This window comes from Maniola hyperantus, chromosome 13, assembly GCF_902806685.2.
Source record: "Maniola hyperantus chromosome 13, iAphHyp1.2, whole genome shotgun sequence".
In the NCBI taxonomy this organism is placed as follows: Eukaryota; Metazoa; Arthropoda; class Insecta; order Lepidoptera; family Nymphalidae; genus Maniola; species Maniola hyperantus.
This window is the reverse complement of record NC_048548.1, coordinates 10,947,717-10,974,733: the sequence shown is the minus strand read 5'-3', so window position 1 is coordinate 10,974,733 and position 27,017 is coordinate 10,947,717. Positions and strand designations below refer to the sequence as shown.

Below are 27,017 nucleotides of genomic sequence, written 5' to 3'. Positions count from 1 at the left end.
TCATCTAAATATATAAAAGGAAAAGGTGGCTGACTGACTGACTGATCTATCAACGCACAGCTCAAACTATTGGACGGATCGTGCTGAAATTTGGCATGCAAATAGGTATTATGACAGGCATCCGCTAAAAAAGGATTTTTGAAATTGTGTACCTAGTCCACACAGACGAAGTCGCGAGCATAACCTAGTTTAGTATAAAAGCTTGAAGATCAAAATCGCATAGATTTTTTTAAATTGTGGAATTTGTGGATTCAAGAAAGTTGTAAATAAAAGACCATGTAAACAAAATAATTAATATTGCTTTATGCATTACAAAAATTATTTAACACAATTAACAACACTAATCGTAAGAAAATATACACGTACAATATTATAAACATTAAACAATGCCTTTTCCAAAGGTGCATAAAAGCTGATTGTAATTTATCAAAGTTAATGACAAAGCTGAATTTTTTTGAAAACTGTATGTAAGAATATTATCAGAATACCTCCATGGATTTTTTATTGTCTATATAAATCACAATAATATAGTAATCAGTAGGCATGTCCGTAAGATATTAATAATAATCTTACAGTGCATTTAAACAAAATCTAAGGCGGTATTAGTTCATAATTTAAGGCAAACAAGGTAATACACTTTCATCACTTGAGTAGAACAAGATTACTAGGATTTTGAGCTTTGGTATCATTGAATTAATTATTATTTTATTTTTTGTAACCTTTGTAAAAATAATGAGGTTCCTTCTATTTTGTTTCACAGGTAATTATTCACTATTAGTACTATTGATTAAACTTAAATTTACAATTTAATAAAAACAATACAAAAAACCTAAATTTATGTTATTTTTAGTTTTTTATTTTAGTTTCCAAAAAATTAGAAAAAAGTAAAATAAATAGTTTTTAAAAAAATCTCCCAAGTTAAATGATAAGTAGGCAAGGATATTATACCTATTGAAATTAAGTACTTAAATTATTTGATATCAAAAAGTGACTAAGTAAATATTTATATTTATTAGGTAGGTAGGTACTTAAATAAATTAAATAAGTACTTAACTTAAACCTAACTAAATTAGGAATAGGGTAGGTAGGTGTTACCTACTGTTTTAAGTAAAAATCTAGCTGAAACTGATGTGACATATATATTTTATTGTGCTAAAAACTTTGACCATACACTAAACTACAATAGGACTAAAACTATTGCTTTCCTTTTCGAAATTTAGTATAGTTAGTTTTAAATTATGTCCATTTTTTAAACAGTAACTAGTGGTCAACGGTTAGTAAATGCATTGTAAGCGTTTATGTAATATCTATTTCTATTTGTATTATATTAATATTTTATTCTATGGATAAGTAGGAAGGACTATCTACCTATTTGATATTTCTTTTGTAACTTTTAGCTAACACTACTAGGTCAAATATATAAACATAAACTATGAATATAAGACGTAATCTAATTTTTAACTCACAGCACCAACTTTCAAACAACGCACAACTTTTTTATTTGTTTATTTTATGTATTAACACTTAAAATATTTATCTAACCTATTTTATTGTAAGAAGCTAGGAAAACTAAACTAAAAAGTAGTGCTTTTATTTAAACAATTTTTCTTTACGGAAACGTACGACTTGACTTTTAGTTTAGTTAAATTTAGTTTTTTTAGTAAGTACCTATTGTGTATCTACAAGCATATCAAGACAATATTCCTAATAAGATTTTTGCTTGTAAAACACCTTTGACAAGGAAAAAAACTATCGTATGCTGATTTTTTTTGTAAACTAGTGCCTATTTTACTACTCGTAACAGAGTATAATAATTATATAATTGCAATTTGGAAGTAAGAATGGGAATAATTTACTTAGGTCTTTATTTCTAAAACATTTTTATTTTATAGTTAAGTAGGTAGATAATATGGTAGAAGGTAGATACCTAAGTAAGTATATAGGTAATAATGCAAAACAGACAAAATGGTCGATTGCTTCTTAAAATATAATTTTATAAGCTCATAAATGGCGCAAAGTGACGGAAGTATAGGCAAAAATATTTCGCAATAATCCAAGCCGCCATCACAATATATCAAAAAATATTTAACGTGTTTTAAAAGCTCGAGTATTCAAAATTGTAAGATTAGACGCTCAAACATAGTACATTTATCCGTTTTTGATAAAAGACAGGCATTTTTGCGTAATGGTGCATGGGTAAAATTTTGCAATGGACGGTAACCAGCCTGGCATTAAGGCTATAAGCTATTAAAAAATATTATTTATAAGCATTTTAATAATTTAAAAAAATTGTGAAGTGGTTTAAAAATGAGTGAATGGTTTTAATTTTTAATACCTATTATTTAAAAAAATTAAATAATAATTGGATTTCTCAAATTCTATATTTTATGGCGTCAAAATTAAATGTTGCCAGATATCGATAGTTGTTTCGGATTGTTTTTTTAAGTTTAATTTTAGCTTTTTAGCGTATCCATTTACAGCGGCTTATTTTGATTAATTTAGATAAGGTTGAAACATTTTAATGTTTCTTAATTAATTTGGTGGCGCGGTAAAAATCGCCGGATAGGTATGACTTAGGTACTATTCACATAACTGTATGTAGATAATTGACTTGACGTTTACCAGTGGCTCTACCGCGGTTGTTTGACAGCTACAATGTCACGATCGCAATCATCTCGGATTGGTTAATGCTCGCTCACTATTGGCCACAATGCATTGTTGCAACAAGAATCGCACAAATTCAGCCAATCAGAACAATTGAGATTGTAATAATGATTGATGCAGGTTTTAGACAATCGCCCTACAGGTGTTGGTTTGAAAAATTTAGAATGACAGACAAGAAATATCCGTCAAAATAGGTAATATACATATTTGATAAATGGAATAAGTAGGTACCTACTTGAATTTTAGTCAAACTAAAATTCAAGTCATGAGCATTAGCGTCCATCAATGATTGATGAATAATAATTGATATAGTTCAATTTATGTTTTATTTTCAGCAAAATAAGTACCTATCTACTGTTTTTTAATTATATCATCATAATCATGATCAACCCGTCGCCGACCTACTACTGAGCACGGGTCCCTTCTCAGAAAGAGAAGGGTTTAGGCCCGCCTTGCTGGCCCAGTGTGGATTGGTAGACTTCACAAACCTTTGAAAACATAATATGGAGACCTCTCTGTCTTGCAGATTTGCTCACGCTAATCCTAATTGCTTTCAACGCACATAACTCCGAAAAGTTGAAAGTGTGTGCCCGGTATCGAACCCTCTGCCCCGCTTCAATTATTATGAATGTATATTAAGTGAATACGAATCTATCAAGTGAATTTCAAACAGTAGGTATATCTATAGTAAATAGTTATATATTATAACTCGGAATCGCCCCGTGTAAACGCCGATTAAACAAGTATAGACGATATAGTATTATACATAATTCATTATTTTGATAGTAAGCCATGACGTAGTGATCTCTGGAATGTAACATTTATTCTCCCATCCTCATTCAAAAATGAAATAAACTGACTCCCATAGTAAGGGTAGATCAGTATACCAAGATTTATGAACTATGGACATTTTAATCGAAATGCAAAAATAAAAGATTCACAACAGCATAGATGATATAGGATTGTATCTCATTATTTTTGACAGCAATATCCACAAGAGTGACGTAGTGGTTGCCAAAGCCACACCGCCCCACCCTAGATCCAAGGACCATGAGGTAGTGAACTCTCTCGCTGATAGTAAGGGTAGAGCGGGGTAGCGCGGGCCTATGACCCCGTCGGCTGTATCGTCCACGTGCGGGCTTCCTCGGGTTGAAACTCTTTGGACTCGTTTAAAGTGGATTATCATTAGTGTGAACATTGCGAATAGACCTGAAACAAAAATTTATTTATTTTATTTTTACTGTTGTAGTACCAACATAATATTATTTCTTACATATCTGGTTATTTAATTAAGTGGGCAATGGAGCAGCTTATAAGCTCTTAAAAGATTTCAGGTCTCTAGAAATCTCGAAAAATTTAATTGATACTTATTTTAAGTATTATTAATTTTCAAGTTAATTAAACAGACTCATCTACACACAGATAGGTTGATATTTATTGATGAAAATTTTACCTATACAATTTTGAGAGCTTATTATCGCATCGATAACAATTTTATTCATAGTAATCGATATAGGCAGATAAGAGAAATAGGTCAACTAAAGTTACAATAATTGTGTAGAGAGTAACCAGTCCGTATGACAATAGAAGACAAACGGACAGTTCAAACCTATAAGCGCTAAGATTTCAGTTCATCAGTGGGTGTTAGCCCACCTAGCCACAGCCACATAGCTGTTGAGGTTTCAAATTGGCGCAAATTATGAACTGAATCGTAAAATATTTCGTACAAAGAATTTTAGACGTAAACACGTTAATGCGATTTAGCGAAATCGAACTTAAATCGCTAATTTAATACGATTTTAGACGGTTCTATGGACTGTTACTAATTTATTGGTTTTTGTGAACATAATCCTTAAAAAAGTTTTTTACAATTATTGTAGGAGGAGAGTATAGATTTTAAAATCACTGCACTTAGTTCCAGACACGTATTTTCTAGCATGGATTTCATATCTATGAATGGAAAATAGCATTCAACGCACGGTGTGGTGTAGGTGCTCCTACAATTGTTCGGAGGTAGTTGTAAAGAATTTAAATCAGTTCTGGACGTTTCTTCGCTATTAATATTAAAAAATTAATAACGAACATTAACGAAAATAAAATAAAAAAATCTTACCAGCTAAAAGATACATAACGCCAGTGACTAGAACAGCGCTGATTTGGTGTTTGCAGAGACCAAACGCGCCGACTAACGCTGCGCTTCCCAACACGATGAGACATACCAGCGCGCACGAAATGGACAAATTCTGCATGCCTACAAATAAAAAATAATACTTTTTTGCCAGGAATAATATCCTTTAAATTTATATTTTTTCTAGTTGAACTTAAGTAACTATTTTGACAAAAACCATTCGAGGAAAAATGACGTTACACTAAAATTCCAAAATGTATTTTTTTCTCGAAGCCCTTCGCGCTCACGTGAAGTAAGTACCTAAATGTGACTTATAAATTATGTCTCACTAGATAATTTGATTGAGACTCGCAAATAAAAAAAAATTTAAGTCATAAATTAATTTATAAACGTAAAAACTAAACTTAACTAAAATAAGAGTCATTCCTTTCGAGAACATTTTACTTAACAACAGGTAGGTCCCGTCAATTTATAATTTAGTTATTAGGGTATCATTATATCTATGTACGCTAGCGACTTTAATTTTAGCATAAATGAAGTAGGAACCTAATTCTAGTACCTGAGTAGGTACAAGTTAAAAAATTACTACTCACGATGTTGCCAATCACCCCTTTGTTCCTCGTCTTCGTCGTCAGCCAAATAATTTGTGCACAGCGGCTCCTTTGGAAATCCGGCTCTTGACAATAATGATAATTCTTCGCCTAAAACATTTTTTAACGATTAAAACTAGAAGAAGAAAATAAGGTACTCAATTCCACACATTTTATTAGCAACAATCTGAAGTTAATATGCTAATCTTGTAGGGACTACGGCCTTTATAAAACGAAGACATTTACGTGATGAGAAATAAAGCCTGTGGTCGTTTAGGACGAATAATATGCCGTTTGGTCCGTTATTCAGAACTTTTCTTTTGAAAAAGTAGTTTACTACTGAGATGCGTTTATTAATACTTATGATACATTATTCATTAATTTAGTCACATCCAATTAAAGGTAGGTAGGTAATTAATAATAAAAAAAGCGAAAAGTCAATTTAAAAAAATACCTTCAAGAGACACGCACATGGTCCAAATACCACCGTTCATTGGGACCAAAAAGGTACCACCACCCTTCTTGGAGTTCGTATCTTCGATCTGAAAAGCGAAATTTAGTGTCTGTTAGTCAGAATTTATGGGAGAGCAGCTGTTACTTGATTTATGGAAAATTTACGAGGTATTGATAGGGAGTAAAGGGATGCTACTTAATATAACACCAAAACCTGGTGATTTGGACCTACGACCACGGATTTTAGCCTAAGTCGTTGATGATTGAGAATAATCACATTTTTTGGGGTTTTCGCAAAGTTCTATTTTTGGAAAACTATGCGATTGAAAATATTTAAGTGTATCTAAAAGATGTAGATATAAATAACAAGAGAAATCATTTAAATCTTCAATTTATGTCGATAGATACATCGTAATAAGTAGTAAGTATGACAAATAGGTTGCGGCGTAATCCCGCTTCATATAAGGATTCTCCTCCGATTATTTCTTTAACCGTACCTACTGATACAAAGTAACACGTAGGCAGTGGCGTGCAGCTCATAGAGGCATAAACGCACTGCTTACCCGCGTTGTAAAAAATCAATGCTTATTTTTCATTAAAACCTGCCGGAAAATAAGTTCATACCTAAATGCATACCCTGGCTTGAAATCCTGTGCACGCCACTGCACGTAGGTATGTAATGATACAAAAACTCGGGCGTTACCAAGTTTTGGAACGACTTTCTTTAGAAAATACGTACCTACCTACCTAACTTTGATAAATGATAAGTCGTATCACACGTCACCCCAGACGCCTTTTTTCGTTTTAACGTTTTTATTCCAGCGATAGGAAATAGGATCAAAGTAGGAACGTACTTTGGTACGTACTACTTCCTCTGATAGATTTAAGATTATAAGCTTAGATGCTTGGATTAGTATGTATTTTGCGAGTGACAAACTTGGTAACAGAACAACGGGATTACCTAGGTAGTTTTTTTAAAAAGTTGACTAAAAACTAGCTTTTGCTGAAAGTCTGAAAAATGAAATCTAAATGATTGAGGATTTTCTAACTTGGATACCATCAAGCGAAGTTAGCATCCAGTTATCTAATGAGTTGGCACCATAGCTTTGTTTCTTTATTCCTTAGACCTTAGGGTTGATTACTGTGTGATTTGCAATGGCGCCAACATAATTACTCGCGCGTCAAATTATGATGATCGTAGGTACAATACGCAATTCGACTGTTCGATTTCGACTCTATTACATAAATCATACAGCACAGACTAGGAAAGAAAGAAAAGTAAAATTTGGCGTTCATTACGCCACTTTATATGGAAAATAAAAAGAGCAGTAAGTAAAGAGAGTAAGTAGCTAAATAACGTTCCAACCCGCAACTACAATATTGTGTTAGCTTTTTCCTAGAATGAACACATTGTAGCAAAAATCGTTTTTTTGTCGCACGTGATCCGAATCTCTTGGGGATATGCCGAAATGTCAGCCTTTGCGACTATTTTATATTTCGTTGCGGTAATACAGTTGCTACCAAGCTCTTTCGACGGCGCTTTTGTCATGTAAATTATAGAGCCATTTTATTCTTTTGTTTTGTTAAGAATTCGCCTTTTTTAGGACTCGATTAGACTAACAAAATAGACTAAGGATTTATTTAGTAGGTGTTAGTAAAGATGTTATAAAGTTCTGTATTTGAAAGGCAAGGTGGTGGTGCGGAAGCCCAATTATGGTAACTGATAGACTCAGCGTCAACATCATCAACCCATCCATGCTGCCCGGCTCAGTAGTAATAGGTCTGTTTTTTGCTAAAGTAAACATACCTACCTATTTTTGGGAATATGTTGTACCTATGTCAATTCTAGATAAAATCTTGTGAAAAATGTTTACACAAAAAATTAGGATTTTCGCTTTAGTAACGTTAACTAAGTGACCATGAACTTGCTTTCCGGTTGCTGTTTGTATCACTCAATTTATAAAGAACTTTCCGTGATTTCTAATTTATTATTCCTAAAGTCATATCGCGTGCTTAGCGAGGAATATTCAAGGCTACATAATAGCGCTAAGTTTATTTCGCTAAGATTCAATAATGTAAATATTATGCAAAAAACATGGAACGAAAAAATCATTTTACTTTACTACTTTCGCTGTAACATAAACCACTAAATATAAGTAAATGAACACATAAAATTCAAGTTTCAGACAACACAATGGCACGATAAATATCGTAAAGAAAGAAAGTAAGTAGGTAGGTACGTTGTTAAAGTGAAGGCCAAGGGAGCAATCTGCCAGAAGCAATATAAAACAAAATGCTTTCTTTAATCAGGGTATATCTAACCTTGAGCTTGAACTTGGAAATCTATTATAATATCTATTCTGTGATTATACCACAGTAGATACTAATATTTTTTCTTTGTTCTATTTCCTAATTATTTTCATTTTCCCAACAAAGAAAGTGGTCATTTGAAATAATACCTATTTTAAGCTTAAAAAGCAACGAGCAATTCCAAATAGATTTTTATAAACTTTCTTGTCTAAAAAAACAAACGTATCTTTGTTTTATGATTTATATTTAACTTAGAGGAGTAGGTAGTTAATTGAATTCGTATCTAATTGATTATTAGTTATTTATTAAGTAGCTAGCTTATACCCGTGGCTTCGTGCACGATATATATAAAATTTATAGCCCATATAGCACTCGGGGATAATGTAGCTATCTATCAGTGAAAGTACTTTTGAAATCGGATAAGTAGTTTCGGAGATTGTCTTATACCTCAAACTTATAAACTTTACCACTTAGGTAGCTAAGTAGGTAGGTACCACTTGATGATATAAAAGAAAAAAAAGAAGTGTATAAATGTCTTCAGTAAAATTTAGTGTGTATCGAGTTTTATTTTGCGTGTAAAGAAAAATATATGTCAAGGTTAATTATTCGTAAAATAATATCGCTTTGTCTCCATAATGAAATTCTAATAGCAAAAATGTTATATTATGCCTTATCATTTCTAATATTTTCCATAATATTATGGTTTACGATGGAAACAAAAAGTGCCTAATAATAATGGAAAATAGGGTTAGAACCTGTCAGTATTATAATACAGTCTATCATTAACTAAATTACGAGTAAAAGAAAAGTAAAATAAAGTTGACCGTTTTATTTGACAAGGATGACTTGTATTTTAGTGCTGCCGAATTTTAGTTTCAGGATGTCCACAAAAGAATTTTAACTACTGTACCTACTTATTTAATACTACTTAGATGATGCCCGCGACTTCGTCCGCGTGGATTTAAGTTGTAAAAATCCCGCGGGAAGCAGCCAGTGAAGTACCGTGCTAGAGACGTTGGCGAGAGTGGTAAGGGCGACTCGTTCCCACGACACATGCTCCCAATGCTCTGTCATGATGGCAGCGCAGAGCATCGCTGTTGAACAGCTGGAACTAACATCTAGTGCCTACCTTCACGACTTTCTCATCAAGCAGCCAGTGAAGTGCCGTGTTGGAGGCGTTGGCGAGAGCGGCGAGGGCGGCGCGTTCCCACGACACATGCTCCCAATGCTCTGTCATGATGGCAGCGCAGAGCATTGCTGTTGAACAGCTGAAAAAAAATTAAAATTAAGTTTCCAAAGTAGACAGGCATCGATTCTTTTGGCATTTATCTAAATTTAAATTCGCTTATATTAGACTAAACATACTAAAACGACAGGTCTTACTTAAATTGAATTTGACAGCACTAAACTATTCAATTAAATTAGATAAGAGAGCAAAAGCCATTCTGCTGTACGCACTTAAACGTTTCGAAAAGACTAGCTTATGCTCGCGACTTCGTCCGCGTGGACTACATACATTTCAAACCCCATTTAACCAACTTAGGAATGGATTTTCGAAAAATCCTTTCTTAGTGGATACCTACCTACTCTTTACAAAGAACACTCTCTCCAAATTTCATGTCTCTAGGACCAGCGGTTTAGGCTGTGCGTTGATATAGGTATAAGTCAGTCAGTCAGGACTTTGAATTTTATATATACATATATAGGTAGGTAGGTACTCGTATCTAGATATACGAATTTGTTTTTTGCCAGGGGTCATCGGTTATTAACTTCCTAATTAGTGATGAATTGATGAATGATGATGCAGACCAAGGTCCGCTACTCTTTCATACAGTTACAATTATTTTAGATCATCATTTTAAAAGCAAAGTGAGTAGGTACCGTTTTTCTATTAGGTGTGAATTGAACATATCCATCACTTTATTCCTTGGACGAATTCTGATACATTTACATATTTATATTTGACTATTTTAAAAGAAAGCATGTTTTGAACGCAAATATAATAATTTTATTAAGTTTAATCCTGCCAGGTTTGTGGAGCAGATAGGTACGGTTGACGCGTAATCATAAAATCCTTACAAACAAACCTTCAAAATGAATGAATGAGGATTATTCCGGCGGATTTAACACATAAATACACAGGTGAATGGTAATCGAATAAAAAAATGTGTTCACTTTTCAAAAAATGATCACAACTCCAAACAATAATTTTTTTTTATTTTTTTTTATTACAATAAAACTTAAAGCTACCCTTATCTAATTACTATATAAATCATGACCGCGTGGAATGGTGCCAAGAATACTGGCTGCATTTCCGCGCTGGACAGCCAGGCTGATCCGTTGCGCAAAAAATGAGCCAGCCCTTCTGTCACCAGATGAGGCTATTAATCGCGGTGAAATGTCTCGTAAAAATTTTTTAGCACTCTAGACTCCATGGCCCCCATTTATTATTAACGTATGTAGTGTCATCATATTATTATGATATTATCGTAGCGTGTCGTAGCACATTCGTAGGCTGTCTACAAAATTATCATGTCACACGAAGCCATATTTCAAGGGTTCAGTGGCTGATTTTAGGCGTAGGTGATGCTGAAGAGCCAGAACTAAGCGGTTTTAGGTTAGGCCGTAAGATCAAAATTAGTTGAACTTCAGCTTTTCACGTAAGAGGAGTTTGTTCGTAGCGCGCTCTAAACAATCATAGTTTGGTTCTTATTTAAATATCAAATAAACTGAATAAGATTTTGTAAACATGTTCTAGAAATTAAAGTTTTTATCTGTGGTTTTCCGCCTTTCTGTAAAAGTGTATAGTTTTAAAATTACATGAGCTCAAAGTTTTGTATGTAAATGTGTAACTTTGAAATTAAATAGGTAGACACATTTTTACGGAAATCTGGTAAACCACACATACAAAATTTTTTGCTTAATCGGTCAGTATTCAAATGACAACCAAACCACGTTTGTATGAAAAGCGCTGAGGAAGGACGCGCTAGAGAAACTTCATATATACAATATACATATAGGAAAAATTTACAGGTTTGAAACTAGTAAAATCTATCTAGCAATATTGACATCAGAGTTTTCAACATACAAACAAAGCAGACAGACTAAAGTAAACACATAATATACGAGTAGGTACCTATAGTAGTGGTGATGATATAACCCAAAACATTTTGCATAAGCTATGCATGAATGCATTGCAGCTCGCAAACAACTTGTTCAAGGAAAATGGAAATCAAATTGTCAAGTCAACGCAATTTATGGGTTCTACATGCTCATACATTTATCTTTTGAAGAGTTTGCAGCTCTAATGTTGGAGATTTGAATGCTATAAATGCAGAGGCGGATTTGCAGTCTTAGCCGCTCTAGGCCCAAGGCCAGAGCCGCCCCTTTCCCAGCTCTCATCATATTAAAGACTAACTTATGCTCGCGACTTCATCCGCGTGGACCACACGAATTTCATACCCCTATTTCATCCTCTTAGAGGTTAAATTTTCAAAAATCCTGTCTTAGCGGATGCCTACGTCATAATAGATATCTGCATGCCAAATCTCAGCCCGATCCGTTCCGGGTTCGAAATTTGTGTAGTCCACGCGGATGAAGTCGCGAGCATAAGCTAGTTTAAATATATATAAAAAGACTTGTTCTGACTGACAAACTGATCTATCAACGCACAGCCTAAACTGCTGGGTTTAGAAACATGAAATATTGACAGTAAGTTCCTTTTCTAACGTAGGCACCCACTAAGAAAGGATTTTTAAAAGTTCAACCCCTAAGGGGGTTAAATAGGATATGGAAGTTTGTATGAAAGTGATTTATTTTTAAAGTTACATCGATAAAAATTGTTATATAAGCATCGATATAAATGACAAGATATGGTCAAGCAAACAAAATTTTTCACGGTTTTGGAACCAGATAAATCAGCGCCACCTCTTAGATAGGTACTAATGAACGACTCGTTTGAAATCCAGACGTCACTGAGGTTGCATTGGTGCTAAAGCACCACTGAGTCAGTGCCATTTTGATTGTTCAAAAGCCCTGTCCATACGAAGTAATATCAAATAGTATGTATGTGGCTTTCGGTTAAAAATAAAAATATTATGTAAGTATTTCATGATTTTTGAAAATTTTACTTCCAAGGGGGTAAAATAGGGGGTGTAAGTTTGTATGAATGTCCGTTGTTTTTCGAGTTATTTCCATGAGAATTGGTAAGTATGTAGGTAAATGAAAAAATACGTGTTTCAGGTTTTTTGAAAATTCCACCCCCATGCTTTTTTTTACTATCGTAAAGTGCTGACAACAATACTTTACTATCATTACAATCTAGCCTATGAGAGAGGCTAATAAGTAATATTATATTAACCTAAACTTATAAACGTACTTACTATACCTAAGAATCGGTCTATTGAGTCTTTATTGGTAGACACTTTGTTCTTGTGTTCTTTAAATTGCACTAGCACTATGCTTTCACTTTGTTCGTGTGTTCTTTGAATTGCACTAGCACTATATTTTCACCCCCCACGCTGATATTCTAAATCCCACCCGAGTGAAGCCCGGGCAGATCAGATAGTGTGTTACAAAACTCGTCTGCACTTAAAGGACTCTGCTAAGGGATTGGTCAACTTAGTTTGGATACGCGAGAGTGAAGACTCGAGTGACTACCAGATGGTGTCCAGATGGCAGAACATCGTTTAAAACCCAAAACTAAGATTGTCATTAGGGTACTCGGACCAATAGATGAACCATTCGGAAATTCGGAATTCAACTAAATAGTCGTATATTTTTCAAATCACATAATAATATGTACTGAATAATTAATATTTTTTCTTAATGTTTTTAATGTTTTTTCAACTCCCCAATGAATAAAATTTTAAAGTCACTAGTAACTAATAAAATAGGAGGCACTGGATGTCCTCTACTGGTAACTGTCAAAAGATCTGCATTTATTAATGACAAAAGTAGATTCATAACAATATCTTTAAAAAATCGGCCAAGTGCGAATCAGAATCGCGCACTGAGGGTTCCGTACTGCAATCGCATTTTATCGACATTTTGTACGATAAATCAGAAATTACTGACTAGATCTCGTTCAAACCAATTTTCGGTGGAAGTTTGCATGGTAATGTACATCATATATTTTTTTTAGTTTTATCATTCTCTTATTTTAGAAGTTACAGGGGGAGACACACATTTTACCACTTTGGAAGTGTCTCTCGCGCAAACTATTCAGTTTAGAAAAAAATTACATCAGAAACCTCAATATCATTTTTGAAGATCTATCCATAGATACTCCACACGTATAGGTTTGATGAAAAAAAATATTTTTTGAGTTTCAGTTCTAAGTAGGGAACCCCCAAAATTTATTGTTTTTTTTTTTCTATTTTTGTGTGAAAATCTTAATGCGGTTCACAGAATACATCTACTTACCAAGTTTCAAAAGTATAGCTCTTATGGTTTCGAAAAAAGTGGCTGTGACATACGGACGGACATACAGACAGACATGATATTATACATTTATAAGGGTTCCGTTTTTTGCTATTTGGCTACGGAACCCTAAAAAATCTATAGCATCCATTAGCATCTTTAAAATTCATCGGCACCGTAATAATCGTTTTTTTTATATCACGTAGGTATAAGTTTTGTAGTGATCGCTCTTTATATGTTTTCTCAAGGATTTGCTTTATTAATCGCGATTTTTCAAACAGAAATTATTTAAATCACACAAACACTCGGACATACACCCTATACCCTATCTGTATTGTTTTGCCAAAATGTATCGCGTAAAGTTTTATGGTCTCGTTTTGGTGGTGTCGTCCGTCCCTCCTGTTGTTTATGAATAGGTTTTCTGTACCATGTGCGTTCGAACGCAACATGAGACCTCATAGTAACATTTGTGAATATGGGTTGTAAGTGTTTACGCTTTTGCCTTTTTCGATCCTTGACCTATTGTTTCGTTCACGTAAAAACAATGATCTATTGTCCTTTTATTGGTTGCTTACGCACTTTCTATTCCTGATTTTTCTTGAACTTATTGATTATTTATATAAGTTCAAGTTAGTTATAAGTATTAATACGATGCATTGCAGAGCGGCCGCCCCTAATATGTGGCCGCTCTAGGCTCGGGCCTATTGTGCCTAAGGGCAAATCCGCCACTGTATAAATGCATACTTGTTACGTAAGTCTACAAATTCGTGAAACCTCTTACATCCAAGTGAGTTTTGAAAGATAAAATACAATTTCATAGAATAAGCCAGAACATTTTCATGTAAAACTTGATACGAAAAGGTTTATGTAAGCCCAACGGCTAAGCCCGATAATTCATAGAGGCAATAACGCTAGCATTTTGGGCACCATGCCCATATCTGATCATTCGGACGGAGTATACGTTCTGAAATCATATCCATTCTTATAATATCATAAGTGCGAAGTGAAAGTGTGTGTCTGTCTGTCTGCTCAAATAATTTCAACAAAATACTTTTTTTTATTCAGATACAAGTTAACCCTTGATTGCAATCTCAGTTGGTGGTAAGTGATGATAATCTAAGATGGAAGCGGGCTAACCTGGAAGGGGTATGGCAGTTTTTATTAATCCCATACCCATTTTCCGGGATAAAAAGTAGCCTATGTCACTCTCCAACTCTTTAACTATACCCATGCAAATCGAGTCAATCCGTTGCTCCGTTGCTCCGTGATTGAAGGACAACCCAATAAACCAACAAAAAAACACTTTCGCATTTATAAAATGGTAGTGATTACTATACTAATAAGTAAAATATTAAAGTAAGCTTCCCGGCAGAGTTAGTACATACAGCTAATTGATAAATGGCCGCAGTCAAACTTTACCCAAAATAATCAGATCAGAAGCTTATTTAGAAAATGTAACTTCCTAAAATGACATACAACTGAATCCGGAAACTGGGTTACTAGGTTGATTGGAACATTTATAAACAGCATGATCAAAATATTCAGTAGGCAAATAACAATTGATTGCAAATTGTTCGTTTCGATTCTTTCGTACCCACATTTGACTTGCGTTGTGTCCATTGCTTCTCAAGCGTCGTAAAAAGTGTCATATAAACCAGTTCTTATTATTCATAGGAATACTGGTAGAAGGCTTCAGCCGTGGCTAGTTACACTTACCACCCTACCTACTGGCAAAGCCATGCCGCTAAGCGTTTTAGCGTTCCGGTAGGTACGATGCTGTGTAGAAACCAAAGGTAGGTACCATAAGTACCTACTTTCAATTTTCAGAAAGTATTAAGGACTTTTTATTTCTGAGCAAAAACCTAATTTGCGGAAGTGGGTGCCGCTACGACACATTTTTCTCCCTCGGGCGTCTTGTGAATATCAAGACATGATGAAACTTGCAAGTTTTCAAGAATATAAAGTGGAAAAGGGGATAAAGTACGCGATAGGTCGAGACTCGAGATGGCAATCGGGGTGAGGACGTCAAGTATATCCGCACAGCCCCCGTGCTAAACCGGTGCGGGAGAGCGCAGGTGACGTGCGGGTCTGCGGGCGTCCCCCCGCCTTATACCTACCCCGATTGCTGTATCGACTTGTTGCGTACTATGGATACTCCTTTTGTTGTAAACTTCATCGGATAGGTAGTCAGTGCATAAAAATGTATTAGATAGGTACCTTTTATAAACTAAACATTTCGTTTTTCTTTTTTAAATTACTGAAAGGAAATTAATGTAAATAAAACGTTTATAATCCAACTACTCAATATTTTAAATGCGAGAGCGTGTCTGTCTGTTTGCTAACTTTTCACAGCCTGACACTACCTGACAGTCAAAATTCCACAAAATGTTTTTCTAGGTAGGACATCAGTTAGAGCAAGAGAATTGATGTCAATAAAACATCAGCAGATGTATTCAAGTAGCAATAACGATAAGAGCATTGAATTAATTCTATCGCACGCTCTATCAACACAATTCACTGTGAAGCGGCCATCGATTGGTGTCGGGCGTCTTATCGTCTCGACGGAACTTCAGTTTCTCACAAGAGCTCACTTATTCAGAAAGCAGAATGTTTTTTTTAGTTCATCCGTCTGTCCGTCAGTTGGCTGTATCTCGTGAACCGTAATAGGTAGAGAGTTGAATTTGTCACAGAATTTAAATTTCGGAGTGCTGCGGCGTGGTGCGGTGGGTTTGCGGTGCGGTATATACCGCACATATGATTATAATTTCTGTTCCATCTATTGTAATTTGTACCTTAGTGAGTTCATGATTAATGAGTATTATTTATTTTTTTATTAGCGGAGATGAGAATCGTAAAAATTATTAAATACACTTGTTCCATTAGAGTTTCGTAATCAAATAGGAAGGCTGTGAGCTTTGTATAGTTTAATATATTATATTACTATTTTTATGTCACTTAAATATAGTAATATAATATATACCTACCGACCTACATTTTACTCACACTTTGATTGCATCGATTTCTAGCTTAGTTTAGTATCATAAGAGGAATGTGCAACATCCACACAAACTCTGGAGAGTTTTTGGATGTAAAGCGGATAAATGTACATTTATTATTTTGGTCGAAATAAAGAGAAAAAAAAACCTACTAGGATACTAGGCTTTTGAACCGAATTATTCGGCCGAATACGAGTATTGCCGAGTATGCCGAGTACCGAGTAATAAATGAGTACTCGGCCCATCTCTAAATACAAAGCATTTTACTTCCTCAATTGGAAATTTCGTGAAGACCGCTTGATAGCGAAATATACTTAGACTGAACACACCTAGACTACTTTTCCTTTTTTGTAGAATAAACGGCTAAATTGCTTTTTAAATGTCAATCGTAAATTATTCCTAGTAAAGACCCGCTGAAACACATGTAGTACGACCTCAATGTGACATTTCGGATTTAATCCGACCTTTTTAGCGTCGAGGCTCTGAAACACCGATCGCGAGTCGGACTCTCACATCGCATGGTTCCGTACCATCGTACAACATATCCCTTCAGCTGTCAGCTTACCCTGCAACATATATTTTATTGCATATCGGCCATTTTAAAATTTGTCCACCTTGGTTATTATTTGTAGTTAGTGGCAATAGAAATACCTACACATACCTATGTGAAAATTTCAAATTTTCAACTCTACCTGACGGTTCATGAGATTACAGCCCGCTGACATAATATTATAGTCGGACGGAATTAGTAATATAATAGGGTCCCGTTGGCATTTTTCGGGTACGGAACCCTAAAAATAAAACATAGTTCTTTGAAATGGATTTTAAATCAGATTGCCGGCTGCGGTTCAGAATGCAAATCAAATGATTGAGGTCAAACGTGATCTCATTTGGTATGATGAAGAGAGCTTGACTCGCTGGATAATCTAACGAGGGTTGGTCTTTCAATCTATAGGTAGGTATGCTCAAGTATGAAAGTGATCTATCCTATACGTAGGACGTACCTAGGTAGGTGTAGCAAACTGGTAGATGTTTGCGACTATATTATTATCCAATTAGCGAGGGAACCGACTGAATAAGGTCTTTGACTGTAGTAATCAAATGATGTGATTTTTTGTATAGTCGTAGCTTATGGGGCTAGAATTCATTATTAGAAAGAACAATTTAAAAAAACGAGCGCCACAGTTGCTAGTAAGTAGGTACCTACTGCTAGTAGTTACTGGTAAATTTATAATAGTGCAACTTAATCAAAAACAAGAGTAGGTACTCACTCAGGTAAGTACCTAAATGGATAAATGTAAATATGGATAAAAAAATACCTATATATATATTTGTACATTTTTCTTGTTGAGTTGAGTAGGTACATAATAGGAATATACGAACAAACACGTTTTGACAAGAGTAACTATAGGTAACGAAAATTTTTTGTTCCGAATTTGGGTGTAGTAGTTACTTAGCTTAAAAATGAAAGAGCATTGTTATGGTTTTGTTTACCTACTTTGTCTGTGAAATACGTCGGATTTAGTTTTAAATACCTACCTCCATTTTGCCTAAAATATTTTGTAGAGAAAGGGTAGAGATCCGGCATTAGGAATATCTACCCTCATCTACCCTCAAAGATTATTTTATTTCCAATCCAACCGTACTAGGTTGTCTAATCAAAAAGTTTTTGATTCCATAGTTGCTCAGATTTAAGATGGCTTTTTTTTTTGCTTTTCTAATAAAGCAACCTAATGCGGTTGAATTGGGAATAAAATAATCTTTCATTTGATATAAAATTCGATGCTCGATTTTCCTTAATAACTAAATCAGAGAAGTTGATTGATTACATGTGTTTTTTACTGTTTTTTTACTGTTTAACAGAATTGGCACGTGATATTGCTAGGCAACCTATTTGCGATGTATCGATCTATACATTATCTAAGCATAATTATAATATGCTTTATCACGATTAAATAAAAGATGAGGGGTAGATATTTCTAATGCGGGATCTTAGACCATAGCATAACTGCACGAGCATTCAGTGGTGTGACAAATTAATTTCATAATATAATTCTCGTTAGCGTTTCAACCCCTCCTTGACCAAGTTTATTTTTACATTTTAATGAACGTAATTAATGACACCCATAAAACAAGCTGCCACGTATATTTCCCGCCGCTTTTCCCTTAATTAACACCGAAAATGAATTTCGTTACACCGATGGGGTTTAAATTGTGTTGTAAAAAACCGGCCAAGTGCAAGTCAGGCTCGTGCACCGAGGGTTCCGTATTACAGTCGTATTTTTTGACATTTTGCACGATAAATCAAAAACTATTATGCATTAAAATAAATGAAAATCTGTTTTAGAATGCACAGTAAAGTAAAGTCCTTTCATATGATATCCCACTTCATTTCATTCATTTCATATGATATCTAACTTTTAAAATTTAAAATAGTAATTTTTTTTTTTTAATAGATATAGCGAGCAAACGAGCAGGCGGGTCACCTGATGTTAAGTGATTACCGCCGCCCATGAACATTTGCAGCACCAGAGGAGCCGCCGATGCGTTGCCGGCCTTTTAGGAATTTGTTGGTCCGCCCCTTGAATAACCCCATGTTATGATCTAGTGGGAACACCGCCGATGGGAGTTTAAAAGATACAAGTAGGTAAGTGCATGGATAGACAGCGGGAAGCGGCTTTGTTTTATACTAAGTATGTAGATACTTGATTAGGCCCAGTTTAATGAATGCCTTGCTTCTTTTGTGATAATAAAAACAAATCAGCGCACCAACATGTACTTAGATAATTGTGGGCAAAACTTTAGACCCACGCACTGTTTTTCTTTTGTATCAAAAGACTTTGTTTCCATTCCACTATTCAGATTTCAGTACCTATTCCTTTGTTGCTCGAGGCCTATTTAAATACATGGATCTAATAGATCTTCTGCTTTTATAACAAGGCCTGGTTTGGTATAATATCAAGGGGTCAGTTAAATTCCATTTACATTGCTGAACACAATGAACTTTTCCAGGTAGATTTCGAGCGGCAAAGAAAGCCTTTCTGAGCTATTGGGATGAAAATATTTTTGCACGTCATGTTTGATTTGTGATCCTTTTGTGGAGATTTTGTATTTATTATTAAGACCTATGTAAATCTATACTAATAAGTATGACAAAGAGTTAAGTTTGTAAGTTTGTTTGTAGGGGGTATACCTATCTCTTTGCGAAAATTCTTTCATGATTAGAAAGCTCCATTATGCCTGAGTAACACATAGGCTATATTTTATTTTCAAAAAAATTAGATATCCCTACGAAAATAATTGTAGCCAAATATTGTTGCGTGTCCCTACCATATTTCTGACAATATAAATGACTGGTTCTGAAAATATGCAAGCTGAATTATTGTGGAATTATTGAGAACCGCCTTCTTTTGAATTCGGTTAAAAATATTTAAAATAACCCTTTCGTATGGTAAACTACTAGTCAACGCAAACAAACATTTCCCAATCTGTAGACGTAAACGTAAAGTGCTGTGACTAAGCAAATAGCGTGGTCGTATAGTACGCGACAGGTCTTGGCAATCGGAGAGGAAACGCCCCGCACACCCGCACAGCCCCCGCGCTAACCCGGTACAGGCGAGCGCGGGTGACGTGCGAGTGTGCGGGGCGTTCTCTCGCCTCATACCCCGATTGCCATCTCAACCTGACGCGTACTATACCTACTTATCCGCGCCCCTCGATGAAGGTTACGCAAACAGTTGTCGTACGATGTTGACAGTTTTCCATGGGTGTTGTGCCCATTCCGCGAATCCAAGTCAGAGTCAAAAATAACCAAGGGCGGGCAGGTAATAGAGGCATAAAAGCACTGCTTGTATAAAAAAAAATTCAGATACAAGTTAAGTACACATCGACATTTGACTGCAATCTCACCTGGTGGAAGCATGGGGACTAACCTGGAAGAGGTATGGCAGTTTTCATTAAACCTTTGGTCTCTACACGGTATCGTACCGGATCGCTAAACCGGCGTGGCCGGCTTTGCCAGTAGAGTGGTAACTAGCCACAGCTGAAGCCTCCAACCAGACCTGACTAGAGGAAATATAGAAATTTTATCTGAAATTCCAAATTTCTCCCACCGGGAATCGATCCCGGGATCTCCCACTGAAAGACCACAGCGCTCACCACTATGCCAGGGAGGTCGTCAAAGTTATCTAGAACCCTTCGTGTGCGAACCCAACTCACACCTCGGTCGGTCAGATGTTAATATTAATTGATAACCGCCGTACTCAGAGTCGCTAATCGTTACTTAAGATTGAGTTAAAACGAGACAGATTTATATGAGAGATCCAGCTCTGTCTCGTTTAACTCAATCTTAAGTAACGATTAAGCTACTCTAAGTAGGTACTGTTATAAAATCAATAAATTTAAAAAATACGCTTCAAGTTGTTACGCTGACTTCAGCGAAATGTGCTGCTAATAAAACTATCCTCGCCTCTTTTTAGTGTCGAACATCGCTCGGTGCGAACACACAGGTACACACACCATACAATTTTTAATTCTACATATTTTGTACTTATAATTTCGTGTAAACCGATCAATTAAACCATTTCACAACCAAAAAACTACTTCTGCTTTCACAACCAGCCCTAAAGTAACTAAGTAGTAAATACTCGTAGCATCGAATAAATAGACTGCAGCAAGGAAATTTGAAAGGATTGTACCTACTCCTAGATTATCTATACGGCTGCCGCATTGCTGTTTTGCGCATTACCTAAATCAACGAACTATTTTGTTCGTAGCCTAAATTCAACGACCTACCAAAAACAAATGTAACGATTTTATCGCGTTGAATTTGCTCTACCTATTTAAACTTCCAATAGCGAGATGACTTGGAAAATATTAAGTGTAGGTAAGTACCTACTAGTATTGGAAGCTTTCAGACCTAGGTTTGTAGGGTCTAAGAATTTGGGTCTTTTTGTCCTCCTATTAATTAGTAGGAGAAGTTAAGTAGAATGTGTATTATTTTAGATAATTTAACGTGAAGTACCTACTTAGGTAATCCTAGAAAAATGGAAGTTCTATCGTTGTGAAAATAACGCCTATTCGTAGTTTCGATAAAATATAAAGTGTTTTTATCGAAGACTCATAAGTTATAGCAAAATAGTATAGCAAATTGTTAGAATACTGAGGTGGAACATATTTTGCACAATTTTTACGAGCTCTCATAGTTCTAAAAGATATTTATTAGATTGGACAGTGATAAACATAGATAAACCCTCTTTGTTGTAATTAGGAACGGGGACTTGCGACAAATATTTGCGTAGTAAAATTCGTTTCGGTCCCTTTTGAAATAAACGCTGCGAAACAAGTTTTACTTGTGAGGGTTCACTCGGATTTATTGCCTCGTAAACATAAGACTCCGCGGCGTAATTCAGGTGTAAGTGGCTGGTTAGTTAGTTGGAATTCCAAGTAGAAGAGGCATACAATAGATAGAGTCTGTTTATTTGTGAACTTGGTATGGGACTGTTGTTGAAGGCCCGCGAGTGATGACTCCCTTCTTAGTTTTGATGTCCGGCTCGAAGGACCAAAATGGTTCATGTGTTCATATTGGACTGTATGTAGTATTCATAGAAAAGACTGGAATTTTAGGCACAGGTTTATTGGCTTAATTACAAATTCTTAGGCATGTACAATTTGTGCGCCCAATGCACCACGAACGCTGCACGCACGACACGAATGTACACTGGTGTCGGCTGACGCCCCGCGCCTCTCGCACGCCCTGGTTTAGTGCAGTTGCACTATACAGAGATGTTGGATGGATTCAATTCATGATCATCTGGTAAGTGAGACTGTCTATAGGATCGGTCTTGGTCTCCGGAACTAGGTCGCAGAATTAATAAAGAATAAAATATTGTCACTGGTTTTTAGACGAGCAAGTTAATCGTGTGAAGTGAGTTGCAACACTAGGGAATTAATTGGCTATGATGAAGATGTTACCTGGTAAGTAGCAGAGTGGCCAGGAGGTAGAACACGGAGGGGTGCACGCCGCACTCGCACTCAGGCTGCGGCGTGGCAGTCTGCGCCTCCATGCCTGCGCCGAGCTTGTGGTAGGCGATGTACGCGCGCGCCGGGCTGCCGTGTGGAGCAATTTTTGTGGCCGTACTTTGCTTCTATGCCAACTGAATCTGCTCATCTGGTCGCTGTGACCCTGCCCCTTACCTGCAACAAAAAAATAAAATTCAAACAAACATCCGAACAAACGTTCCTCCCCGCAGTGCTGGGGACAATACGCAGAGAAACTTTCAGCTTTTATAAAATAAGGAAGGACTTAGACCAAAATGCGAACGATACAGTACTTAGATTAAAATAAATACCTAGCTACAATGTATTCTACCAATCCATTAACCCTAGAGTGGGTGTTTGAATCTTAACGACCGAACTAAGCATTCGCTCGGGTCTTCACAGTTCATTAACACATTATCACATAGACCAAATAAAACTAGCTAACTCATCGCATCTTCGAATGGAGTTTTTATAGACTCAATTATTTATCTACTTAGGTACTTTAAAACTCGTAAATTGCTATAGTATAATTGGTGAAAACTGCATTGAAATCCACTAAGAAATGAATTCGAAGAGCCGGCAGCGCATTGGCGGTTCCTCTGGTACTGTAAATGTTTAGGCGGCGGTAATCACTTAGCCTCAGCTGACCCGCCTGCTTTTAGTTTTCGACCGGTAAATACTTAAATGAAAGATTTAATAAATAAAGAGTCAATTATGGTTTTCATACTTATTTCTTGATACAACTGCCAGTGCTATGCAAGAATCACAGGTTCGATTGTCTGATAGAGAATATTATTAAAAGCATAACATTATAAATATTAAATATTTTTTAGGGTTCCGTACCTCAAAAGGAAAAACGGAACCCTTATAAGATCACTTAGTTGTCTGTCTGTCTGTCTGTCTGTCTGTCTGTCCGTCTGTCTGTCAAGAAACCTACAGGGTACTTCCTGTTGACCTAGAACCATGAAATTTGGCAGGTAGGTAGATCTTATAGCTGACATTTGGGGAAAAATCTGAAAACCGTGAATTTAGGGTTAGATCACACAAAAAAAGTTAAATTGCGGTCATGAACTAAAAATTAGTATTTTCAACTTTCGAAGTGAGTGACTATATCAAGTGGGGTATCATATGAAAGGTTTTTACCTGTACATTCTAAAACAGATTTTTATTTATTTTTATGCATCATACTTTTTGAATTATTGTGCAAAATGTCGGAACCCTCATTGCGCGAGCCTGACTCGCACTTGGCCGGTTTTTTTTAGTGATGGACTGATCTGTGTGACTCTGAATGCTTCGTCACGTTGATTGCTTACCTAGGTACTTAATTTTTTATTTTATTTTTTCAACTAAGTATAGTACGCGTCAGGTTGAGATAGCAATTGGGGTATGAGGCGGGGGAGGACGCCGCGCACAGTCGCCCGCACCGGGCGTTCCCTCCCCGATTGCCATCTCGTCCTGTCGCGTACTATTAGTCCATCACAACAACACGTTATATACAGTTATATGTACAGTTATGATCTCATAGAGGTAATTGATGATTATAGATGATGTAAACCGACTAACCCGGAAGGGGTATGGCAGTTTCGATTAAACCTTCAACGGTTTCTACGCTGCATCGTATCGGAACGCTATAGTTACTTAGGTATCGCTAAGCTTTTATCTTATCTCTTATTAGGGTTCCGTAGTAAACAAGGAACCCTTATAGTTTCGCCATGACCGTCCGTCTGTCCGTCCGTAGAAATCTGTAATTTGGCATGGGTATAAATATTAATCACGCCGACAAAGTGGTGAAATAAAATTGTGATATTTTTTTTTAGGGTAGATCCCCTACATGTAAAGTGTTCTCGTCTACGCCATAGAGTACTTATCGTTGAATAGGTCTTTTAAAAATACAGTGGGAGTGGGAACATCATTCGATTTAGATTTCATTTCGATTTCTGGAGTGCTAATTTTTATTAGAGTCAAGTGTGCTTTCCCCCCCCCCCCCCCCCCGCCCCCCCCCCCCCCCCGCTCTATCAGCCAAATGGTAGTATATAGGAACGTGAAAAAATTCACAGCAGTAGTATATATAATCAATTTTAAAGGAAAACTATCATGGCTAAGTAGGGTTCACAGGTTAAGGAGTTATATGTGTTTTTCGAGGTTAATTGTGTCTACGGAATCCTACACTGCGCGTGTCCCGCCACGCACTTGGCCGGTTTATATAATGGCTTTGCCAGTAGTGAATAGGATGATACTATCCATCGGCTACAACCTCCCACCAGAAGCTAGAGACAATTTTGAAATTATAAATCCCAAATTGCCTAGAGTCGAAGCCACGACCTCCCGTTTTATAAGACCACATCAAAATATGTTCCCTGGACCACTTGCTGTCACTATTGTGCCAGGATGTCGGATTGTCGGCAACCAAATAGGTACCTATCTATTCTGTTGTTATCTAGGTAAGTATCTATTTAATTTAGTAGGTACGTTCAGAAAAAGTTACGAAGCCTTAATATTCTGTTTAACCTAAATATAAATTCCATTACAAAAATCGAAAGCTTTCAGGCATGACTATAATTCCAACAATTACATTTAAACACTGGATAGGTATAATGTACCCATCCAATTGTCATTAGTGTTACAATAATTACAATAATTCCTACACAAAGTAATATCCACAACAGACTTACAATTTCATTCGATTCCACGCCTTATTGCATTAAAACACACATAGTTCACACGTCACATTTTCCCTTGACAATGTTTTTGTTTTATGATATCAAGCTCTTCGAAGTTATATTGCGTGATTGTACTGAAAGGTTAAAGATAATTTACTCGCGATGTGAGACTTGGAGGCGGAGCACATGACCGCACAGCACGAAGGTTCAACACAAACTGAGCGAGCAGGGAAAACTAGAAAATGAACGTAGGGTTGGGAAATGGGGAACTGAAAAGCATGTTTTCAGTACCTAATATTTGCTTCGGGCACCTACTAATGGATTCACGTAATGTATTGTATCGTTTGTAACATACTATGTAGTGACTTGAGCGTAGCTGCAGAAAAATATATGTGTCCACGAAATAAAAAGATACCTAAGCTATGGAACGGATGGTAGGTATATTGAATGTAGCCTATCGTGAAAATGCAACACCTTTAGTAAAATGTTTAAGTAGCAAACCGCTTGTCTCAAAAGTTTTTTTATAGATAAAACAATTTTGCTTCCTACTTACTTAAAAAAGAAGTTTAAAATACAACATGAAATTGATCAGTACAAGATATCGATAATTAGGTACTTATTATTAATGATCCTTTCAATATATTTAATAATATATCGATATACTTACATAATATTCATGACATTGATTTTTTCGTTTTATTTAATAGCAATGAAGGAAATATGTATTAACTACCACAACTATCGATAGATATAGTTGATGTCGCCAACTGACTAAAGTTCGACATCACTAAAGCAATATTGGGCGGTCAATCGCCGGTTGGGCGGGGGAAAAGTCGATACCCACTCGTGTCATTAGTTCATTACACGATGCATACTGCACAGTAATTAATAGTAATAGAGAATACAAAATTCTTTGTCTAGTATAGTATAGGTACTTAGTACAATAAATAAGATGTATGGTGTGAGACCCCCTAGCGTCATTTGCGCCGTATGTATGTAATAGTATAACTCGGTCAGATGCTAGTCGGACTCGCACACAAAGGATTCCGTACCATTGCATAAGACATAACAATTTTTAGGTTTCCGTAGGAACTCAAAAGTAAAAAAGGAACACTTATAGGATCACTTTGTTGTCTAGACGATAGGTACAATTATTGATAATTAAAATGTCATGGTCGAAAGAAAACACAAAATAAATAACTTGTTAAACACAACCAATACAACGCATAATATAATTTTGTAGAGTTTCTTACAGAATCGACATAGAACTACTTTAGAAATACCTGAGATCTAAATAGGTACCTGAAATTGACACATTTTCCACGTTTAAAACTGCCGCCCAAAGTAAAAACTGGTAAAAACAAAATGAGAACGCGGGTATAAGTTTTTTAATTACCTACCTACCTGTTTTCCCAGCTCTGGATTCTACAATAGCTTTAAAGCCTACTGACGTTTGACATGACGTGATATAAAGTGCCTCGTAAACGGTCAAACATGTTGGTCAAATATTACGTGTTTGAAATTTTTTTAATAGTTTGCGGTCGTGTTTGACGTGTTTGTCAAACAAACTACGTGTTTGTGGTGTTTGGCAAATTTGATTGACTCCTGAATTGACATTGGCGGAATTATTGCGGACAACAAAACCGCAGTACATAGAGCCATAGACAAGAAAAGAAGAAGAAGAAATTTGATTGATGGCGTGTTTGCTAAACATGCTTGACGGTGTACGGCTGCGTTTGTCAAGCAAACGCGCCAG

General features: G+C 35.9%; 1 protein-coding gene across 1 annotated transcript; it reads right to left on the bottom strand.

Moving 5' to 3' along the window:
• Positions 1 to 279: 279 nt before the first annotated feature.
• On the bottom strand, positions 280 to 25,563 carry LOC117987653 (uncharacterized). Its single transcript, XM_034974688.2, has 7 exons — positions 25,274 to 25,563; positions 22,536 to 22,757; positions 9,275 to 9,413; positions 5,837 to 5,924; positions 5,386 to 5,493; positions 4,778 to 4,915; positions 280 to 3,873 (listed from the first exon to the last, which is right to left on the bottom strand). The coding sequence occupies exons 2-7, from the start codon at positions 22,625 to 22,627 to the stop codon at positions 3,602 to 3,604; spliced, it is 837 nt and encodes a 278-aa protein (XP_034830579.1). The 5' UTR covers positions 22,628 to 22,757; positions 25,274 to 25,563; the 3' UTR covers positions 280 to 3,601.
• Between the last annotated feature and the right edge of the window lie 1,454 nt (positions 25,564 to 27,017).